Source organism: Macaca thibetana, chromosome 7 (genome assembly GCF_024542745.1).
Source record: "Macaca thibetana thibetana isolate TM-01 chromosome 7, ASM2454274v1, whole genome shotgun sequence".
Lineage (NCBI taxonomy): Eukaryota > Metazoa > Chordata > Mammalia > Primates > Cercopithecidae > Macaca > Macaca thibetana.
This window is the reverse complement of record NC_065584.1, coordinates 149,276,330-149,297,243: the sequence shown is the minus strand read 5'-3', so window position 1 is coordinate 149,297,243 and position 20,914 is coordinate 149,276,330. Positions and strand designations below refer to the sequence as shown.

Below are 20,914 nucleotides of genomic sequence, written 5' to 3'. Positions count from 1 at the left end.
GTGGCGCGATCTCGGCTCACTGCAAGCTCCGCCTCCCGGGTTCACGCCATTCTCCTGCCTCAGCCTCCCGAGTAGCTGGGACTACAGGCGCCCACAAACGCGCCCGGCTAATTTTTTGTATTTTTAGTAGAGACGGGGTTTCACCGTGGTCTCGATCTCCTGACCTTGTGATCCGCCCGCCTCGGCCTCCCAAAGTGCTGGGATTACAGGCGTGAGCCACCGCGCCCGGCCAGGAGAGAGCAATTTAATCCTTGGTAGCTATCATTATCTGTAAAATGAGGTAGCCAGACTCACCTGTAAGATCCTTTCCAGCTATGTAATTCCAAGCTTCAATGACATAATAAAGATAATTAAAAGTAAATTCTTTCAACATCCTGTGCAAGAAGAGGGATAAAATTTCCCTGAAGACAGAGACTCTACTCGCTTCCGCTGTACCCTCTAGGACGTGGCACAGGTCTCAGAGTTTCTCACTCATGGGCTTCAGCTGGGTGGGAAAGCCAAAGCGTAAAATGCCCTTTAAAAAGGCAGAGAAGAATGTAGAGTTGGGGGCGGCGGAGGGACTGGGCAGGCCTCGGGGTGTTCTGCCCAGAACTGAACAATGGTACTGTGAGCGTAAACAGGAGTGTGAGGGACCACAGGCAGGTCCTTCCCAAGGCCAAGCCCAGCCTCTGTGTGCGGGCTAGAGGGGAAAGGGAGTGTGCTGGAAGGATGGTTCTGAAAATAATTCTTCGGAGTCGCTTAGGGTTTTCAAACCCGACACCACGCGCGGCCTCCTCGCACCACACCCAGCAGTCCCCTGGATTTGGTCGCTCGGCCACCACCATAAACCTCCTTCCTCTGGCAGGCGATTGGTACAGCCCAAGCTCTGGGAGTAGAAACGCAGACACACCCATTGTTACGCCTCTACCTCTGATTGGCTGGAGAATTTAAAGATCCAGTCGGTGATTGGGTGATTTTCTGCCTCTAGCATTTGAAAAATTTCTAGTTTCGGAGCTTCGCCATAGATCTGCTTGTTCATATGAGTGTCGGCGCAAGTGAGTGTCTGCCCAAACCCAGAGGTGGGGAGCAAAGAGCCTGATTCATCTAGGGGTTCCCGCCGGGAGGTGCAGACAAGTGGGTCAGGCGGAGGGAGCATGGATTCCACGGTCCCAGGGTCCCCTGCGATTTCCCTAGCCGAGTATTTTCCACCTCGTCTCCACCTTGCTGGTGGGAAGCGTGAGGGCACTCTGACTTTGACTACCAGCCGCTGTGGCTTATGAAGGGCAAGTGAGTTTCCCTCTCCCAGCCTGTTTCCACGTCTGTACACGGGGAATAGTGAGACCTGCCCGCTGCATATAAGCCAGTGAATGTTACCTGCAAGGCAGAAGGCGCTTATTACACGGCAACCCTCTTTGCATCTCCCCACGGGCGATTCTGCTGCTTCCTGGGGAGAGGACTCTGAGGATTCCTATGCTGGCCCTGGGTCTCAGGGAAGGATTCTTTCTGCGCAGGGACCCCCTTCTAGTGAGGTCCTTGCAGGACACCTGAGGCTCCCTAATCCTGGGTGCCCATCCCCCGCTCTAGAAATTGTTGTATAGCAGGGTGCGTGTGTGTGTATATACAAATTGTATATATTGTTGTGTGTGTATATCTATATAGAAATTGTGTGTGTATATATATTGTATATATGGAAATAGAAATTGTGTAGCAGGGTGCGTGTGTGTGTATATATATACACACACATATGTATAATGTATGCATATATATGTCTTTATATGTATGTATGTTTTTTAATTCACTATGTTGCCCAGGATGGTCTCCAGCTCCTGGGCTCAAGCTATCTTCCTCAGCCTCCCAAAGTGCTCCCAAAGCGCCCGCCACCACACCCGGGTAATTTTTGCATTTTTAGTAGAGACGAGGTTTCACCGTGTTGGCTAAGCTGGTCTCAGAGCTCCTAACCTCAGGTGATCCGCCCACTTTAGCGTCCCAAAGTGCTGGGATTACAAGCGTGAGCCACAGCGCCCGGCCCAGCGTACATTCTAAGAGTGGATTTTCAGTTAGCCCAAAGCCCTTTCTCCGTCTCTGTGACCTCCTCGTGTTACCAGTGACAGTCCTCGTGATCCTGTGTGGCCTTGACCTTGCTCCCTGTTGCGTCCTTTATAGCATCCATTACGTTCCCTATAGCATCCATTACGTCCCCTGAATCCTCAGGACCACTGTGCTCCGGTGTCTTCGCAGACCTGCAGAGGCGGTGGCGATGCTGTCGGGCATGGAGACGGCGGCAGGGGAATACGAGGACTCGGAGCTGCGGTGCCGCGTGGCTGTGGAGGAGCTGAGCCCGGGCGGGCAGCCGCGAAGGCGCCAGGCCCTGCGCACCGCGGAGCTGAGCCTGGGTCGCAACGAGCGCCGCGAGTTGATGCTGCGACTACAAGCGCCAGGGCCCGCGGGGCGGCCGCGCTGCTTCCCTCTGCGCGCCGCGCGCCTCTTCACGCGTTTCGCCGGGTCCGGGCGCAGCACCCTGCGGCTCCCGGCCCACGGCGTCCCTGGGGCCGGCGCAGTGCAGCTGCTGCTCTCGGACTGCCCCCCAGACCGCCTGCGCCGCTTCCTGCGCACATTGCGCCTCAAGCTGGCTGCGGCCCCGGGTCCCGGGCCGGCCTCCGCCAGAGCGCAGCTGCGGGGCCCAAGGCCCCACGACTTCGTCACCATCAGCCCTGTGCAGCCCGAGGAGCGGCGGCTCGGGGCGGCCACCCGGGTTCCGGACACTACGCTGGTGAAGCGGCCTGCGGAGCCCCAGACTGGGACCGAGCCTAGCACAGTGAGGACGGGAAAGAGGGGACACCTTTAGGAGTGGATGTGCCATTCTTTTAAGATATAAGAGACCTAGAGACCCAAGTTTGGGGGAAAACCGGTGTGGGTATTTGAGGGCGCTGCTGGTTATCTCAGATACGCATCTGACATCTGAGTATGACAGTGGTGTGGGAATTGTGCCTGTGGTCGTTATAGTATAACCCGAGATGGTGTAAGTCAAAACAGGAAATGGGACCTGGCTACATTAGAAGAGAAAGCAGAGGCCAGGCGTGGTGGCTCACGCCTGTAATCCCAACACTTTGGGAGGCTAAAGTGGGCGGATCACCAAAGGTTAGGAGTTCTGAGGCCAGCCTGGCCAACATAGTGAAACCTCGTCTCTACTAAAAATACAAAAATTAGCCAGGAGTGGTGGCGGGCGCCTGTAATCTCAGCTACTTGGGAGGCTGAGGCAGGAGAATAGCTTGAACCCGGGAGGCAGAGATTGCAATGAGCCTAGATCGTGCCACTGCACTCCAGCCTGGGCGACAGAGCAAGACTCTTCCTCAAAAACAAAACAAAACAAAACAAAACAGAAACAAAAACAAAAAAACAAGGCGGGCACGGTGGCTCAAGCCTGTAATCCTAGCACTTTGGGAGGCTGAGATGGGCAGATCACGAGGTCAGGAGATCGAGACCATCCTGGCTAACACGGTGAAACCCCGTCTCTACTAAAAAAATACAAAAAACTAGCTGGGCGAGGTGGCGGGCCCCTGTAGTCCCAGCTATTCGGGAGGCTGAGGCAGGAGAATGGCGTAAACCCGGGAGGCGGAGCTTGCAGTGAGCTGAGATCCGGCCACTGCACTCCGACCTGGGCGACAGAGCGAGACTCCGTCTCAAAAAAAATAAAAGGGAGAGAGAGAGGGAAAAAAACAGAGAAGGCTTGGAAAGGAGACTCCAGAAGGAATGCTGGGAGAGGGTCCCTAGGCCCAGAGGAGAGGAGCTTATGGAGACAATGAAGTGGTCATTCGTGTCCTGGGCAGCCAACAGTTGAAGCAGATGAGGGGAGCAAAGTCTGGTGGGTTTGACAATTTTTGTGGGCTGGGGCAGGTGAATCATAGACCACCAGGGTTTGACACTAAGCTGGCAAGAGGACAGAGATAGGACAAGAAGGGGCCCTGGCTAGGCAGATTTTGCTTGGGTGTTTTGATGTGAGAAACAGGTTTGTGATAGGAAGAGAAACTTAGGTGACAGGATGAGAAGGATTAGGGAACCCAGAGGAAGGAGCTGAGGGAGGGTCTGGACCCCACTGGGGTGGTCTGTCCAGGACTAGACAATGGGGGTCTTCAGGGCACAAGGAGAGATAGAGACTCCAATAGTTGCTGGCAAGCTTTCCAGGGGAACCCAAGAGCTCCAAGGAATGAAGGCAGCAGAGGACAAAGGGTTACCAGGCCCAGCCCTGAACGTGGGCCAAGAAGGGTGGGGGCAATGGCTAGTGGGTGGGAGGATGTTCTGAGATAGCTCTATTCCCCCAGGAAGCCCCAAGGTGGCCCCTGCCTGTGAAGAGGCTGAGCTTGCCCTCCACCAAGCCACAGCTTTCTGAAGAACAAGCTGCTGTGCTGAGGGCCGTCCTGAAAGGCCAGAGCATCTTCTTCACTGGGAGTGCAGGTAGTGGGGGCAGAGAGGAGGTAGGGGGACAGTGGTGGGGTGGGATAGAGGAACAGGGAGACCTGTCTAACTTTGCCCCGTCCAGGAACAGGGAAGTCATATCTGCTGAAGCGAGTCCTGGGTTCACTGCCCCCCACAGGCACTGTGGCCACTGCCAGCACTGGGGTGGCAGCCTGCCACATCGGGGGCACCACCCTCCATGCCTTTGCAGGTAAGTGGGAACCCCTAGGGCTTGAGCTAAGAGCAAGCCCAGCTCCTGGGAAGGGAGAGAGGGGAAGTCTGCATTAAGAGGGGGTTTTGGAGGCTGGGCATGGTGGCTCATGCCTGTAATCCCAGAACTTCAAGAGGCCAAGGTGGGAGGATCGCTTGAGCCCAGGAGTTTGAGACCAGCCTGGCCAACAGAGTGAGACCCTGTCTCCACAAAATTTAAAAATTAGCGGCCGGGCGCAGTGGCTCATGCCTGTAATCCCAGCACTTTGGGAGGCCGAGGCGGGTGGATCACAAGGTCAGGAGATCGAGACCATCCTGGTTAACATGGTGAAACCCCATCTCTACTAAAAATACAAAAAAATTAGCCAGGCATGGTGGCAAGTGCCTGTAGTCCCAGCTACTCTGGAGGCTGAGGCAAGAGAATAGCGTGAACGCAGGAGGCAGAGCTTGCAGTGAGCCAAGATCGTGCCACTGCACTCGAGCCTGGGTGACAGAGTTACACTCTGTCTCAAAAAAAAAAAATTAGCTGAGCATGGTGGTGTGTGCCTGTAGCCCCAGCTGCTATGGAGGTTGAGGTGGGAGGATTGCTTGAGCCCATGAGGCCAAGGTTATAGTGAGCCAAGATCATGCCACTGCACTTCAGCCTGGGCAACAGAGAGAGACCTTCTCGCAAAAAAAAAAAAAAAAAAAAAAAAAAAGAGAGAGAGGGTTTGGGTATTAGCCCAGGCTAAATAGTGTCACTCACAGGCATCGGCTCAGGCCAGGCTCCTCTAGCCCAGTGTGTGGCCCTGGCCCAAAGGCCAGGCGTGCGGCAGGGCTGGCTGAACTGCCAGCGGTTGGTCATTGACGAGATCTCAATGGTGGAGGCAGACCTGTTTGACAAACTGGAGGCCGTGGCCAGGTCAGTATGTTCAGAGGGCAGCAGGTGAAAACTGGGACCTGGTGGTCTTCTGTGTGGCCCTAAAGCATCCCATGCTCCTCTCCAGAGCTGTCCGGCAGCAGAACAAGCCATTTGGAGGGATCCAGCTCATCATCTGTGGGGACTTTCTGCAGCTGCCACCTGTGACCAAGGGCTTCCAGCCCCCACGGTTCTGCTTCCAGGTACTACTCACCTCCTAGCTCTGCTCTCCTTAGGGGTCTGCTCTGCTCCTTGACCCACCCCCACCCTGCTCCCATCAGGCCAAGAGCTGGAAGAGGTGTGTGCCAGTGACCCTGGAGCTGACCAAGGTGTGGAGGCAGGCAGATCAGACCTTCATCTCTCTACTGCAGGCCGTGAGGCTGGGCAGGTGAGCTCTGCTGGATGGGGAAGGGGCTATGGGATGAGGATCCAGGCATGGGCCACAGTGGAACACAGGGAGGGACCCAGGGAAAGGGGAGAATGGTTACCCTGAGGAGCGAGCACTCCATGCAGGAAGAGCAGCCTTGGGCATGGCACTGGGCAACTCAGGATGGATTGTAGTCAAGACCTTCATGGCCCCATAGGAGATGGTTGCTCTGTGAGTGCCGGGACCCAGCCTCCCTCAGGGTTGGGTCTCCATCACCTAGCACAAGGCCTGGCATTAAGTAGGTGTCAGGGGGTGGGCGCAGTGGCTCACACCTGTAATCCTAGCACTTTGGGAGGCTGAGGCAGGTAGATCACGAGGTCAGGAGTTTGAGACCAACCTGGCCAACCTGGTGAGACCCAGTATCTACTAAAAATACAAAAATTAGCTGGGTGTGGTGGCACGCGCCTGTAGCCCCAGCTACTTGGGAGGCTGAGGCAGGAGAATCACTTAAACCCAGGAGGTGGAGGTTGCAGTGAGCTGAGATCACGCCACTGCACTGCAGTCTGGTGACAGAGCGAGACTCGTCTCAAAAAAAAAAAAAGAATGGCCGGGCGCGGTGGCTCAAGCCTGTAATCCCAGCACTTTGGGAGGCCGAGGCGGGCGGATCACAAGGTCAGGAGATCGAGACCACAGTGAAACCCCGTCTCTACTAAAAATACAAAAAAAAATTAGCCGGGTGCGGTGGCGGGCGCCTGTAGTCCTAGCTACTCAGGAGGCTGAGGCAGGAGAATGGCATGAACCCAGGAGGCGGAGCTTGCAGTGAGCCGAGATCGCGCCACTGCACTCCAGCCTGGGCAACAGCGTGAGACTCCGTCTCAAAAAAAAAAAAAAAAAAAAAAAAAAAAAAAAAAAAAAAGAAGAAAGAAACGTAAGCTAGATTTTTCACCCAAGGTAGCAGGCAAGTAGACAGAAGATTGTACCCTGGAGGCCAGTCTGGGTCCTGCAAATCTCCTGCCTGTGCTCACTCATCATAGCCAACTTCCTCAGGAGCATTATGGGGTAGGATGGTGGCCAGCTCTGACCTGGGGCAGCACAGGGAAGGGTGCCTACCTGTGATCAAAGCTCAGTACCCTGCCCCTGCTTATTCCCCATGTTTGGCGTCCAAGTTTGGAAGGGACAGGTTGGCCAGCTTGAGGGGGCAGCAACTATTCCCTGGTGCCCTCTTCCAGTCCCAAGGCCTGACCCATGGCCTGCTGCTTGAGCCTTCCTGCCCATGTTCCCACCTTCCCTGCTGCACAGGTGTTCAGATGAGGTGACCCGCCAGCTCCAGGCCACAGCTTCCCACAAGGTAGGGAGAGATGGGATTGTGGCCACGAGGCTCTGCACCCACCAGGATGACGTGGCCCTCACCAACGAGAGGCGGCTTCAGGAGCTGCCAGGTGAGCAGGGAGCCTGGGCTGGGCAAGACCAGCTGGGAAGGGTTATAAGCAGATGTGGCCCCCAGGCAACCAGGGCCTCTGGGTCCTAGGCCCCCAACCTCTGTAGTCATAAAGATCCTTTTTTTTTTTTTTTTTTTTTTGAGGCGGAGTCTTCAATCTGTCGCCCAGGCTGGAGTGCAGTGGCACCATCTCGGCTCACTGCAAGCTCTGCCTCCCGGGTTCGCGCCATTCTCCTGCCTCAGCCTCCCGAGTAGCTGGGACTACAGGCGCCCGCCACCGCGCCCGGCTAATTTTTTGTATTTTTAGTAGAGACAGGGTTTCACCGTGTTAGCCAGGATGGTCTCGATCTACTGACCTCGTGATCCGCCCGCCTCGGCCTCCCAAAGTGCAGGGATTACAGGCGTGAGCCACTGCGCCCGGCCATAAAGATCCTTATATTTGCAAATGCAACTGTGACTTTGAGAGGTATGATGAACTAAATTCCACAGCCCCCCAGGCCTGTGCTGCCTCTACTCCTTACCCCTATGCTCTGGTCTAACAGTTTTTTCTGGAGGCTGGGCACAGTGGCTCACACCTGTAATCCCAGCACTTTGGGAAGCCAAGGCAGGCAGATGACCTGAAGTCAGGTGTTCAAGACCAGCCTGCCCAACATGGAAAAACCCCGTCTCTACTAAAAATACAAAAACATTAGCTAGGTGTGTTAGTGGGCGCCTGTAATCCCAGATACTCAGGAGGCTGAGGCAGGAGAATTGCTCGAACCCAGGAGGCAGAGGTTGCAGTAGGCCAAGATCGCGCGATTATACTCCAGCCTGGGCGACAGAGAGAAACTCCATCTCAAAAAAAAAAAAAAAACTTTTTTGGGATACTGAGTCACAAGTCAGTGATTTGTGATCTGCTTGCGCAACTCTTTTTCTCCAGGTAAGGTACACAGATTTGAGGCTATAGACAGCAACCCTGAGCTGGCCAGTATCCTGGATGCCCAGTGTCCCGTTAGCCAGCTCCTTCAACTAAAGCTGGGGGCCCAGGTGAGTGGGAAGCAGGACCTAGCCCCTGGGAGCTTCGGCTGTCCCTCATGGGCTTTGCTGATCCCTACCCCTCTGCCCAGGCCACTCTACAGCCAGTGGGTCCAGCTTTGACCACACTGAAAACCTCCCTGCCTCCTGTTCCCACCCACCTTCCCATCTTCAGCTTTCTACTGTTTTTCTCTACCTACACCAGGAGGTCCTCCAAGCAGTGTTGTTTTGGGCAAGTTTCTTTCCCCTGAAGCTCTGTCCCCTCATCCCTAAAACTGGGGAATGAAATACCTACCCCACATAGCTGTCTTCTGTAGTATACTTTATAAATAGGAGAGAGTCCTGATTCCTCCCCAGATGTTAGGGGTGGGCAGAAGATTTTCCTTAGGGCACCCAAGGGGAAAATACAGGCACAGTGTATCTGAGAGGGGTGGCAGGACCTAGAGGCCATCCCTCAAGATTTGTGGTCCACACATGTACCTATAACAGAGCCGATATTTTCAAAGCCCTGTAATAGAGGTTGCCTTACTGATCCCTTACCACCTCCTTCTGGGGCAAATGGAGCAAATATTATTCCTCTTTGACATAAAGGAAAACTGGGACCGAGGAAAATAAGGCAACTTGCCGCAGGGGTCACAGGCAGCCAGTGGCAGAGCTAAGGATTGGGATTCAGTGTCCCCACGGCAACTCCCTGCCCTCAGCCTCTGAGAATAGCAATGGCTAAGCTAAGACCAGGCATGGGTAGGGGGGCTGCTGTCCATTCCTCTCCCTCCCTTGCAGGTGATGCTGGTGAAAAACTTATCGGTGTCTCGGGGCCTGGTGAATGGCGCCCGAGGGGTGGTAGTCGGGTTCGAGGCAGAAGGGAGAGGTAAGTGTTGGGAGCAGGTGGCAGTCCTACTACAGGGTTTGCAGCATGGCCCCCAGAATGGTGGGGGGAGAAAAAGACTAGGAAGGAAAGCTTCAAAGGCCCCCCTGCTCCTCACCTCAGAGCCCTGAAGCAGAGCTAAAGTTAGACTGCTTCATGCCCTCCTTAGGGCTACCCCAGGTGCGGTTCCTGTGTGGAGTCACTGAGGTCATCCGCGCTGACCGCTGGACGGTGCAGGCCACCAGGAACCAGCTCCTCAGCCGGCAGCAGCTGCCCCTCCAGCTGGCCTGGGCGATGTCCATCCACAAGAGCCAAGTGAGCACCGGTGTGGGGGGTGGGGACAGGGCAGGCAGAGGGAGGTCAGGCATGTTGGGGTCTATGTGTCTTTTTTTTTTTTTTTTTGAGACGGAGTCTTGCTCTGTCGCCCAGGTTGGAGTGCAGTGGCGTGATCTTGGCTCACTGCAACCTCCGCCTCCCGAGTTCAAGCGATTCTCCTGCCTCAGCTTCCTGAGTAGCTGGGACTACAGGCACGTACCACCATGCCTGACTAATTTTTGTATTTTTAGTAAAGATGAGGTTTCACCTTGTTAGCCAGGATGGTCTCGATCTCCTGACCTTGTGATCTGCCCGCCTTGGCCTCCCAAAGTGCTGGGATTACAGGCGTGAGCAACTGCACCCGGCCCTTTTCTTTTTTTCCCCCCACCATTTTCTAAGCCACTACTAGATACGTTAAATTGTATAAATTGTATACAACCATTGTATAAAGTATAGATATAATGAATAATCAATACTGTTTTGCACAGAAAAAAACCAGAACTCAGAGAGGTTAAGGAACATGTCCCATGTCACACAGTTAGTGAGTGGCAGCCTGGATTCAGCTCCACGCCTGTCTGACCCAGAGCCTGAGCTCTTTTCTTTCACTCCATCCCTCAACTCTTACCTGGATCTGTGTCCCCCAGTTGCCCTCCTACTCAGACCGCCACCTGCTGTCATGCTCTCCCTCTGTCTAGAGACTCTCTGGACTGGACAAGGAGATCCAGGGGCAGTAGCAGGGCTGGTAAAGAGTCAGGCCCTTCAGGGCAAGGGACTTCAGGCTGAGCTGGCTCCCTCTCTGTCCCTGCATCCCCCAGGGCATGACCCTGGATTGTGTGGAGATTTCTCTGGGCCGTGTGTTTGCCAGTGGCCAGGCCTACGTGGCCCTTTCCCGGGCCCGTAGCCTGCAGGGCCTACGTGTGCTGGACTTTGACCCTGTGGCGGTTCGCTGTGACCCCCGAGTGCTGCACTTCTATGCCACCCTGCAGCAGGGCAGGGGCCTCAGTCTGGTGAGAGGGAGTCATCTAATGGTGGGCTGTGGCCATAGGTGGGGTGGGAGCTAGGACAGAGGGAGGGCCCAGTGGGACCTGGGGTGGGGGCAGGAGAGCCCTCTACTGGCTCCTTTGGGGGTGAGGGCAAGAGGAAAGAGATGCTGGCCCCCAGGTTATGGCCCTGGGGAACAGCACAAGCCCATGACTGGGCTTCTCTGGCTCTGATCCAGGAGTCCCCAGATGATGATGAGGCAGCCTCAGACCAGGAGAACGTGGACCCAAACCTCTGAGCCTCACCTGCAAAGAGAAGACAAAGGGTGGCCTCCCTGTCCTCCTGCTCCCTAGTGGGCCAGGGCCCCAGGGAATAACTGGAGGAGGCGGGCAGTGTCCCCTTCTGTATTTTTTAGGGGCTCTCAGCCTCCTGGCAGGGTTAAAGGGAGAGTGCTTTAAATCCATGTACCAGCTGTGCTTCAGTTTGCCCTGGGTGAGTTGCTTCAGGGTCAGAAGTAACCCTTTCTGTGCCAGTTGAGAAAGAGCCTGTGTGGTAGCTGGTGTTAAGAGGACAAAGCTCCCTGCAAGGGCTGGACACAGAGCTGCAGAGTCGTGAACATCCCTCCTTTCGGGCTGCAGAAGGGAGCGGCAATGAAGACAGGTGCTCTGGAAGCAGCGTCAGGGCTTTCGGAGGGGACCTGGGGGGCACTCAGGCTGGGTACAGCCTCCAAACAGAGAACGGAACTTAGGTATGTCTCCACGGCTAGGCCCAGCCTAGCCCAGCCCAGAACAAACACCCTTCAGAGCCTAACTGAAGAACATAAGCTGCAAAATGTGCACCCATATTTTAAGCTGCTTTTTCAAGGGATAAATAGTGTTTGGGGACATTGAAATGGATGTTCTCAGGTTGTATTTATTTTGGACAAATAAACTAGAGAATTGTGTAAAAAGTGTGCCTCTTGCCTCCTCTCTCTCCGTCTCACTTGTGCACGTGCACATAGGCATTTGCTTAGGCCACAGTGGCTGAAATCACACCCTTCTGTGGGGTGGTCTTAGTATCACTGGTCATTTGAAAAGCTGAGTTATCTGATGTTGGTGACTAGCAATAAAATGACATTGTCACTGGGCATGGTGGCTCACGCCTGTAATCCCAGCACTTTGGGAAGCTGAGGAGGATGGATCACCTGAGATCGGGAGTTCGAGACCAGCCTAACATGGAGAAACCCGTCTCTACTAAAAATAGAAAATTAGCCAGGCATGGAGGTGCATGCCTGTAATCTCAGCTACTCAGGAGGCTGAGGCAGGAGAATCTCTTGAACCCAGGAGGCGGAGGTTGCAGTGAGCCGAGATTGTGCCATTGCACTCCAGCCTGGGCAACAAGAGCGAAACTCTGTCTCAAAAATAAAAGAAATGACATTGTCCTTTGGTGAGTTACTATCACCCAATAGTCAGACAAGGACATACTAGAGAATTCACGTGGTGGGAAACAAACAGGCCTGCTATATGTTGCTGCATTTGCTAGGATCCTTGGTTGAAATTTCTGTTTGAGCCTTGCTGATCTCCCCAGCTTGAACCTGATCATCAACAAATTAACTTCAGTTTTTCAAAAAGCCTGATAGAAACAGGGATCCTCATAGGTTAGCCAAAACTAAGATTCTCTGCTTGTGAGCAAAAAGGTATAAATTCTGGGTGGTAAACACAGGTTATGGTGGAGGCACACATTGGCAGCTACAGGTGTCAGATTCATAAAAAAGATGGTCAGGGCCGGGCGCAGTGGCTCACGCCTGTAATCCCAGCACTCTGGGAGGCCGAGGTGGGCGGATCACAAGGTCAGAGATCGAGGCCATCGTGGATAACACGTGAAACCCTGTCTCTACTAAAAATACAAAAAAATTAGCCAGGCATGGTGGTGGGTGCCTTAGTCCCAGCTACCCTGGAGGCTGAGGCAGGAGAGTGGTGTGAACCCAGGAGGCGGAGCTTGCAGTGAGCTGAGATGGCGCCACTGCACTCCAGCCTGAGCAACAGAGAGAGACTCCGTCTCAAAAAAAAAAAAAAAAAAAAAAAGATGGTCAGATACGGTGGCTCATGCCTGTAAGCCCAGCATATTGGGAGGCCAAGGCAGGTGGATTGCTTGAGCCCAGGAGTTCGAGACCAGACGGGGCAACATCATGAAGCCCTCTACCAAAAAACAAAAATTTGCCAGGCACAGTGGTGCACCTGTAGTCCCTGTCCAGGAGGGACTCCAGAGGCTTGAGGTCAGGAGTTCAAGACCAGCCTGGCCAACATGGTGAAACCCTGTCTCTACAAAAATTAGCCAGGAATGGTGGTGCTACCCTCCCTGACCTTGAGGAGTCATTTTTTTTTTTTTTTTTTGAGATGGAGTCTCGCTCTGTTGCCAGGCTGGAGTGCTGGAGTGCAGTGGCGCGATCTCAGCTCACCACAACCTCTGCCTCCTTGGTTCAAGCGATTCTCCTGCCTCAGCCTCCCGAGTAGCTGGGATTACAGGCACGTGCCACCACACCCAGCTAATTTTTGTATTTTTAGTAGAGGTGGGGTTTCACCATGTTGGCCAGGATGGTCTCGATCTCCTGACCTTGTGATCCGCCCACCTCGACCTCCCAACATACCCGGCTGAGTCAATTGTTTTTCTTTTTTTTTTTTTTTTTTTTGAGACGGAGTCTCGCTCTGCCGCCCAGGCTGGAGTGCAGTGGCCGGATCTCAGCTCACTGCAGGCTCCGCCTCCCGGGTTCACGCCATTCTCCTGCCTCAGCCTCCCGAGTAGTTGGGACTACAGGCGCCCGCCACCGCGCCCGGCTAGTTTTTTGTATTTTTTAGTAGAGACGGGGTTTCACCGTGTTAGCCAGGATGGTCTCGATCTCCTGACCTCGTGATCCGCCCGTCTCGGCCTCCCAAAGTGCTGGGATTACAGGCTTGAGCCACCGCGCCCGGCTGAGTCAATTGTTTTTCTGTGGCACAATCTCTTTTCTCTGTTCCAAACAGAAGACACTCTTAGGAGCAGAAAACAAGCCCACCAGAGTGACACCTCCTTCCCCTACCCCACAACAAGTGGGCAACCATGGGGGTCTTTAAATGTGGTGCCATTTATATTTCAGATGTTCCCAATTTCCCCATACAACACATCCCTTCTCCCAGGTCCATCTGTGAGCAGGTCACACTGGGGCCCTGCCCTCAGGGCAGTTATAATCTGGTTGCACTTTCTTCTTTCACTCTTTCCTTCACTGAACACACGGTTTGGGGACCACCCAGTTCAACCCAGATAGCACTATCTCGTATTCTCTAACAGCTCTGCCTCTTTGGAGTTCTTGGACAGAAAGAGGAGAAACTGACTCCAGATAATTGAAGCAGGAAAGGAAGATAATGACAGCTATCTCAAAGAACTGATACGAAGCCCAGAAAACTAGCCTTGGAAACAAACAGCAATCAGAAAGGCTAGAGCCACTGGCAGTAGAGCTGGGAGCAGTCAGGCCAGGAAGACCTTTGCAGCCACCACCAGACACCGAGCATAGCTGCCAGGGGCAGGACCTCTGCATTCTGCTACCTCCTCCCCCAACTCAGTCCAGACCTAAAGGTGGGCATGGGGCTGGTTGACCTTGGTCTCCCACGCAAGTCCTGTGGCCACTGGCAAGAGGCCGAATGTTTCATTAGGTTGCAAGACGGCTTAGTGATTCTGCCCAGGATGACTCTCCCATCATCCCCCAAGGTGGGGTTGCTGAGGATGTCTGAGGGTCCGGTGATATAGTTATCTTCTGCATCCTCACCTGGGACTCCTCTCTCTGACCCCACCCTCCACACATGACTGAGGCATCCCACTCACCCAGCCCCTTCCCCTTCCCCGGGAGCTGATCACAGCTTTTTCTGGTCTCATATGCATCTGTTCTGCTAGATAAGATGTCTTTCTCATGAGACTACCTGGGCACCAGGAAGTCCTCTCCTTAGCAATCCCTTCTCATTGTGAAGATGCTCTCTAGAAGGGCCCCAGAAGCAGACAGGTGAGTTCCATATGGTGGGGGAGCTCCAGACATTCCTGACCTGCACACCAGATCACAATAGTGGGTTATTTTATGAGGTGTACAAGAAACCTGGTGGTTCTTTCTTTTCTTGACACCTAATTTAACTTAACTTTGAGCCTGTATCCCAAGGGGTGTAGGGAAACCCTATCTCAGTCAGACAGGGGGCTCCTCAATCCCCAGGGTCCCATGAGAGTGAGGCTTATAGGAGCCACCCTCATCTTCAGGGCCTGCCCTGATCACCATCCGTAGGCAGTAACTCAGCCTGGGCCCTGGGATGGGGTGGGAGGCTTTCTGAGATTCTCCAGGTACCTCATGCCAGGCCCTGCAGGCCCCTGCCACCTCCCTGCGGTGCTCCCAGGGGACCCTTTGACCACTTGACCCTCCCCAGTCTACGGAACCCTCCTTCTCTCTGCCTCTCCTTCCCCTCAGCATCATCCTCTCAAGGAATTGGACCTGCAAAGCAAAGGCCAGGAAAGACTGTGTCCTCAGATAGCTTCAGGATTTGAGGCAAAGAAGCACAGGGAGGGCCATATACGGTGGCTCGCACCTGTAATCCCGGCACTTTGGGAGGCTGAGGTGGGCGAATCACTTGAAATCAGGAGTTCGAAACCAGCCTGGGCAACAGGGTGAGACCTATCTCTACCCAAAATACAAAAAACTAACCAGGCATGGTGGTGCGTGTCTGTGGTCCCAGGTACTCGAGAGGCTGAAGTGGGAAGATTACTTGAGCCCCGGGGGGCAGAGGTTGCAGTGAGCGGAGATAGTGAGCAGAGAGCGTGCAGTGAGCGGAGAGCGTGAGTTTCAACCATGCCATTGAAACCCAGGCTGGGTAACAGAGTGAGACTCCAGCTCAAAACAAAACAAAACAGAAAAAACAACACAGAGAGAGAGAGAGAGAGAGAGAGAGAGAGAGAGAAACCCAGCACATGGAAAGGGGCAAGGGAATGAATAAAGAAATGAGAAAAGTAGAGAGCTTACCCTTAGGCGACCAGGACTTGCTTCCTGCCCAAGAAACCTGCCCTCATATAGCAGGGTGTGGGTGGAAAAACTCCAACTGCTTTTTCCTGTTCTCTAAACAGCAACAATTAACACAGAGAGAAGACTTCTGTGACTAAATGCAGGGATTTCTCCCCATCAACAAACAAGCAATCAATTCTACATCGGACACTAGCTGGGTGTCCTCTAATTTAATTCTGAAGCTATCTACCTGGAGGCAGCCTCAGATCCCACAGGTTGAGGGCTCAGTCCCAAAACTGACAACCCCTTCAGACCGTCACAAGTCTGGGCCTCCGGAACTTCTGACCGACTGGCTTTAAGTTGGGGTTCCCAAGACCACCCTCTCTGGGTTTGATTAATTTGCTAAAGCGAGTTACAGAACTCAGGGAAACACTTTTATCACTACCTTAGAAAAGGATATGTGGGGGAAGGGACATGGAGCTTCCCTCTCAGGGCAAGCCACCCTTCAGTGATCTCCACGTGCTTAGCTATCCGGAAGCTCTTAGAACCCTCTGCTTTTGGGCCTTTTATGGAGAATCCATTATGTAGGCATGATTGATTAACCATTGGCCATCAACTTAACTTTCAGCTCCCTCCCCTCCCCCGAGATCATAGGGTGGGGCTGAAACTCCCAACCCTCTAATCCCGCCCTGGTCTTTCTGATGACCAGCCCAATCCTGAAGCTGCCTAGGGGCAGACGGCCATCAGGCAATCATCAGCATACAAAAAGACACTTACCACTTTGGAGATTCCAAGGATTTTAGGAGTTGCATGCCAGGAAATGGGGATGAAAACCAAATGTATATTTCACATTCTCACAGGCTGTGCCACTGATGGGGGCGGGGGGCACCCCTTGACTTCTGTTTCCTTCCTAGTTGCGGGGATTTCCCACTCTCCACTCTCCCACAGGAAGGTTGGAGTTGAGTTTGCCAGGTGAACGAGTTGGAGAAAGGCGTTTGGACAGAGGAATTACACAGTGCAAATGCGCAGAGATGTGAATTATCCCTGATGGACCTATGGTACACTTTAAAGGCCTTAATGCAAGACAAGGTGGTAGTGTGGGGAGGCTGGCCTGGCCCTGAGGGGGCTGAGCCCGGAGTAGGGAGCTCAGCCCAGGGCAATCCAGCCCCCAGCTGGCAGGCAGGCAGGGGGCCAGGCAAGAGGGGCCAGGTGATGGCCCTCAGAAAGATAATCCTATGACCTGACTTGTCACAGTTCCTGCCACTTCTCAAAGACATTCACCCTTGGAGGGGGAGTCCCACTTCCTGCTGTCCCTCCACTTGCCTCATGCTCCCTCCTCAGTGTCCCCTGGGATCTGCATCTGAGGGTGGTGAGCAATTTACAGGTCAGCCTCCCTGCTAGGATGAAGCAGATCCCTTGATCCCAAGAGACCCAGCTGAGACGTCTTTGTGTCCTCACAACCCTCAGCAGGATGACTTGAAAGCAGATGCTTTGTTAAATGTTTCATAAGTGAACAAAGGCTTGGACAGTGACCTGAGAGGTAAGGAATGTTTACTCCCATTCTGCAGAGGAGGTAGCTGAGGCCAGGAGAGGTTCTTAGTGGCAGAACTGGAACTAGAATAGAACCCTGTGCCCTGTGCGCACCTTCACCCTGTCTTCACTGGGGTGCCAGCTAGGCCTGACCCCATCCTTTCTGAGGTCCTAGTGTATTTTTCCCAACCGCTCTGGGCCAATGATCTTACTCCACCCCCAATCCCAGAGCAGCCGGGCCCTCCCGCTCCCCATGCACCATTGACCACTAGGTGGCGCCAATTGGTCATTTAGTCCTTTCCCAGGGGCCCGCAGAGCCTTTGTCTCCCAATCTCTGGGCTTAGGTGGGGGGTGCATGGACACTTCAGGAGGTGGGGGCTGAGTTAGTGTAGAGCAGGGAAGTTTTAAATCATCTTCCATCAGATTATCTGCTCTGTGCTCATTAACCCTCTTGGTTTATTTTTGTTTTTGAGATAGGGTCTAGCTCTGTCACCCAGGTTGGAGTGCAGTGACACAGTTAGAGCTTGCTGCAGCCTCGAACTCCTGAGCTCAAGCAATCCTCCTGCCTCAGCCTTCCAAAGCATTGGGATCATAGGGGCGAGCCACCATGCCCGGCCTCATTAACCCTCTAGTTTGTTTTTCACAATAACCCTGAGAGGTTGGGATAATTGTCTCCATTTTATAAAGAGAGAAGCCTAATTTCTTTTTATTTTCTCTCTCTTTTTTTTTATTTTTGAGACAGAGTCTTGCTCTGTCACTCAGGTTGCAGTGCAGCGGTGTGATCTCAGCTCACTGCAACCTCTGCCTCACGGGTTCAAGCGATTATCCTGCCTCAACCTCCCGAGTAGCTGGGATTACAGCCGGCCAATTTTTGTATTTTTAGTAGAGATGGGGTTTCACTATGTTGACCAGGCTGGTCTCGAACTCCTGACCTCAGGCAATCTGCCCGCCTTGTTCTCCCAAAGTGCTGGGATTGCAGGCGTGAACTACTGCGCCTGGCTGAGAAACCTAACTTCTGAGAGGTTAGGTGACTTGGCCATGGACACATTGCAAGCTATGTCTGGAACCCAAGTCACAGATACAGGGTCCTGGGATTTTTTCAAAGTCAGCAGAGAGCCCTGAAGCCAGATTCCTGTGTTTAAACACTGGCTCCATCACTTCCCGACTGTGTGACCGTGGTTATTCTGCTTAAATGTGAGCTCTGGTTTCTTCGTTGGTGACATGGGGATAAAGCCAATCAACAATGGATGGAGTTAGGAAGACAGAAGAGCTGGAGTCAGGCCAGGGACGCAGCAAACCCTCAAGGTTAGCTCTTATTTATTTGTCTTGATTATTGTCACCTGAAGGGGCCACCCCTTCAACCACCCCATCAACCCCCTCTTGAGCAGCCTCTGGGGAATAACAAAGAAAATTCACAGCAGCCCAGAGTAAATGAATGCCGTCTTTCACAAAGCCTTCCTTCCTGTCTGGCCTCCAGGATGACCTGGGCTGTGCCCACCCACCATGGGGAGGGGGAGGATGAAATCTCCCCTCTCTGCCTCCCGCAACACACATGAGGTCCGGGTCCTAGTCGGTTAGTGCACTTGGGCATAATCCCCCCTCTTCTCTCTTCCGCCCATCTTCTCATGAAATTGACCTCGACAACTCTACAGTGGAATTTTTTTTTTTTGAGACAGAGTTTCGCTCTTGTTGCCCAGGCTGGAGTGCAATGGCGCGATCTTGGCTCACTGCAACCTCCCCCTCCTGGGTTCAAGCAATTCTCCTGCCTCAGCCTCCTGAGTACCTGGGATTACAGGCGTGTGCCACCACACCCGGCTAATTTTGCATTTTTAGTAGAGACGGGGTTTCTCCACGTTGGTCAGGCTGGTCTCGAATTCCCAGCCTCAGGTGATCCGCCCACCTCAGCCTCCCAAAGTGCTGGGATTACAGGTGTGGGCCACTGCGCCAGGTCTACAGTGGAATCTTTAGACCTAGTTTACAGAGGAAATCAAGGCTACAGAAGGTGGGTGGCTCTAGGTCATATGGCTGTAAATGGCAGATCCAGGATGGGCATCCAGGTATCTGAGGCCTCACCTTAGTGTTCAGGGCCTTTGAATAAAGGACCAAACATGGGATGCTTCCTTTCCCCCAGCTCTGTCCCCAAAACTCCACAGGCCAGACTCCATTTCCTTAAGATTCCAAAAGCATCACCTGCTGGGACATAAATGGCAGGGAGGGGCCCTTGAGTCCTTGGCCCAGGCAGACCAAGATGGGAGGGGTGGGGCTTGAAGGTTTAGAAGGTGACCCTGAATAGGGAATTGGAACCCCAAGTTCCTGAGGAGTCCTGGGACGGGGACTGTGAATGAGACAGCCAGCCCATCTCCCACTCTTCCCCCGCAGCTCCAGCTCCCGCCTTCAGCCTCAGCCTCCAGGCAGATGCCTGCCCCAGGGGTGCCCCCTCAATCCCCGCCCCCAGCGGGTGTTGAGTTCAGTAAGCAGAGCCCCAGCTCACCTGGGAAGGTGCAGAGTGAGGAGGGCGTCCAGTTACAAGCTGGGGCTGGGAGGACAGGCAAGGGCAGCCCGGGGGCAGGGGCCAAAGGTCTGGAAACTGATGGTGGGGGCAGGTGTCAGGAGAGGTCTCAAGACAGCCCCCCTCCCTGCAGACCTTATCCCCTTGCCTCCCAGAAAACCTTCTTCCCACTCCTGGCATCTGAAGACCTGGGCATCTCCCCACAGACTGGGCCTGTGCCTGGTAAACTGTGAAGGGCTCTGCACACTCCTGGGAGGTTGTTCTCTCTTTCAGCTCCACTCCTTTCTCCCCTCCACACAGATGGCCTCCTCTCCCGCCCCTCAACTGGGCCCTGGCACAGCACTCCATGCCTATTTAAGGCAAATCTCCTGATCTCCTTTTAAATAACATTCGCTCCTTGTTGCGGAGAAAGCAAGCAGGGCCTGAGCTCAAGGAAAGGGGAGGAGACTCAAATATCCCATGGGGTGGGTCGTGGGGGAGCATGGATGGGGGAAGCAGGTATGTACTCCCCCTCCCAAAGTGAGCCTTGAGAAGGTCCTTTCCCCCATCCCCCCAGTCCTGCTGGTCCCTCATTGCATAGGCCCTGGATTGGCTCGAACCCCTTCAGAGGGGCTGGGGCACTCCCAGAAGGCTGGGACAGGCAGCTCTTGCAGGAGTTGGGGGAGGGGCATGGGGGGATATATGCTTTGGCTAAAGGAGGAGCATACCCAGGAAGACCGGCAAGGGCCTTGGAGGGTCTGGGGTTGGATGGACATCTGACCTTACAGCCCACCCAGTGTGAATGATGCACCAAAACTGCTCTTTGTTAGAACATGAGGCTCAGAGAGGCCAAAAAACCTGCCTAGGGTCACACAGCCCGAGTAGAAGGGTCTGAAATCCATGCTGGCAGGCTCTAGATTTAATGCTTTCTCCTCTGCCAGGTCTCCTTGTGCCAGGGACTGTATGTGACACATGACTTCTAGGCCCTTTTCAGGCATCATTCAAAGCCCTGAGCACACACCCTTCCTCCGCCTGCCTCCCTCTCTTCTGCCTCCTCTCCAGACCCACCAGAGCTGCCTTTCCCAAGTCTTGGATCCCTGACTCAGGCCTGCCCCACTCCTACTTCCTTCTCTCCCCCTTCCCCTCTTCCTAGTCTTTCCCCCAGGTGGCTGCCTCCCTGGCCTCCCTTCTAAGCATCACTAATCCCCCTGTGGTCCTCACATGACTGAAATGCCCTCTCCAGGGTTCAAAAAGATGGTCAGGGATCTTTTACAGATCATGTTGCCTGCTCGGGACCAGGCGCTCACTCCTCAGGCATGTGAGCCCCAGCAGGCTGGCCCCACCCGTCAGGCTGGACTGGGGGCTGGGGGACCAGAGAGAGGAAGAAGCC

The 20,914-nt window shown here is 54.0% G+C and overlaps 1 protein-coding gene across 1 annotated transcript; it reads left to right on the top strand.

Annotated features, from left to right (window-relative positions):
* Positions 1–1,807: 1,807 nt before the first annotated feature.
* Positions 1,808–11,468, top strand: PIF1 (PIF1 5'-to-3' DNA helicase). The gene is made up of 12 exons (XM_050796064.1): positions 1,808–2,794; positions 4,299–4,431; positions 4,517–4,642; positions 5,389–5,542; positions 5,628–5,742; positions 5,821–5,927; positions 7,206–7,345; positions 8,264–8,370; positions 9,139–9,226; positions 9,393–9,538; positions 10,354–10,545; positions 10,758–11,468. The coding sequence occupies exons 1-12, from the start codon at positions 2,237–2,239 to the stop codon at positions 10,815–10,817; spliced, it is 1,926 nt and encodes a 641-aa protein (XP_050652021.1). The 5' UTR covers positions 1,808–2,236; the 3' UTR covers positions 10,818–11,468.
* Positions 11,469–20,914: the final 9,446 nt, after the last annotated feature.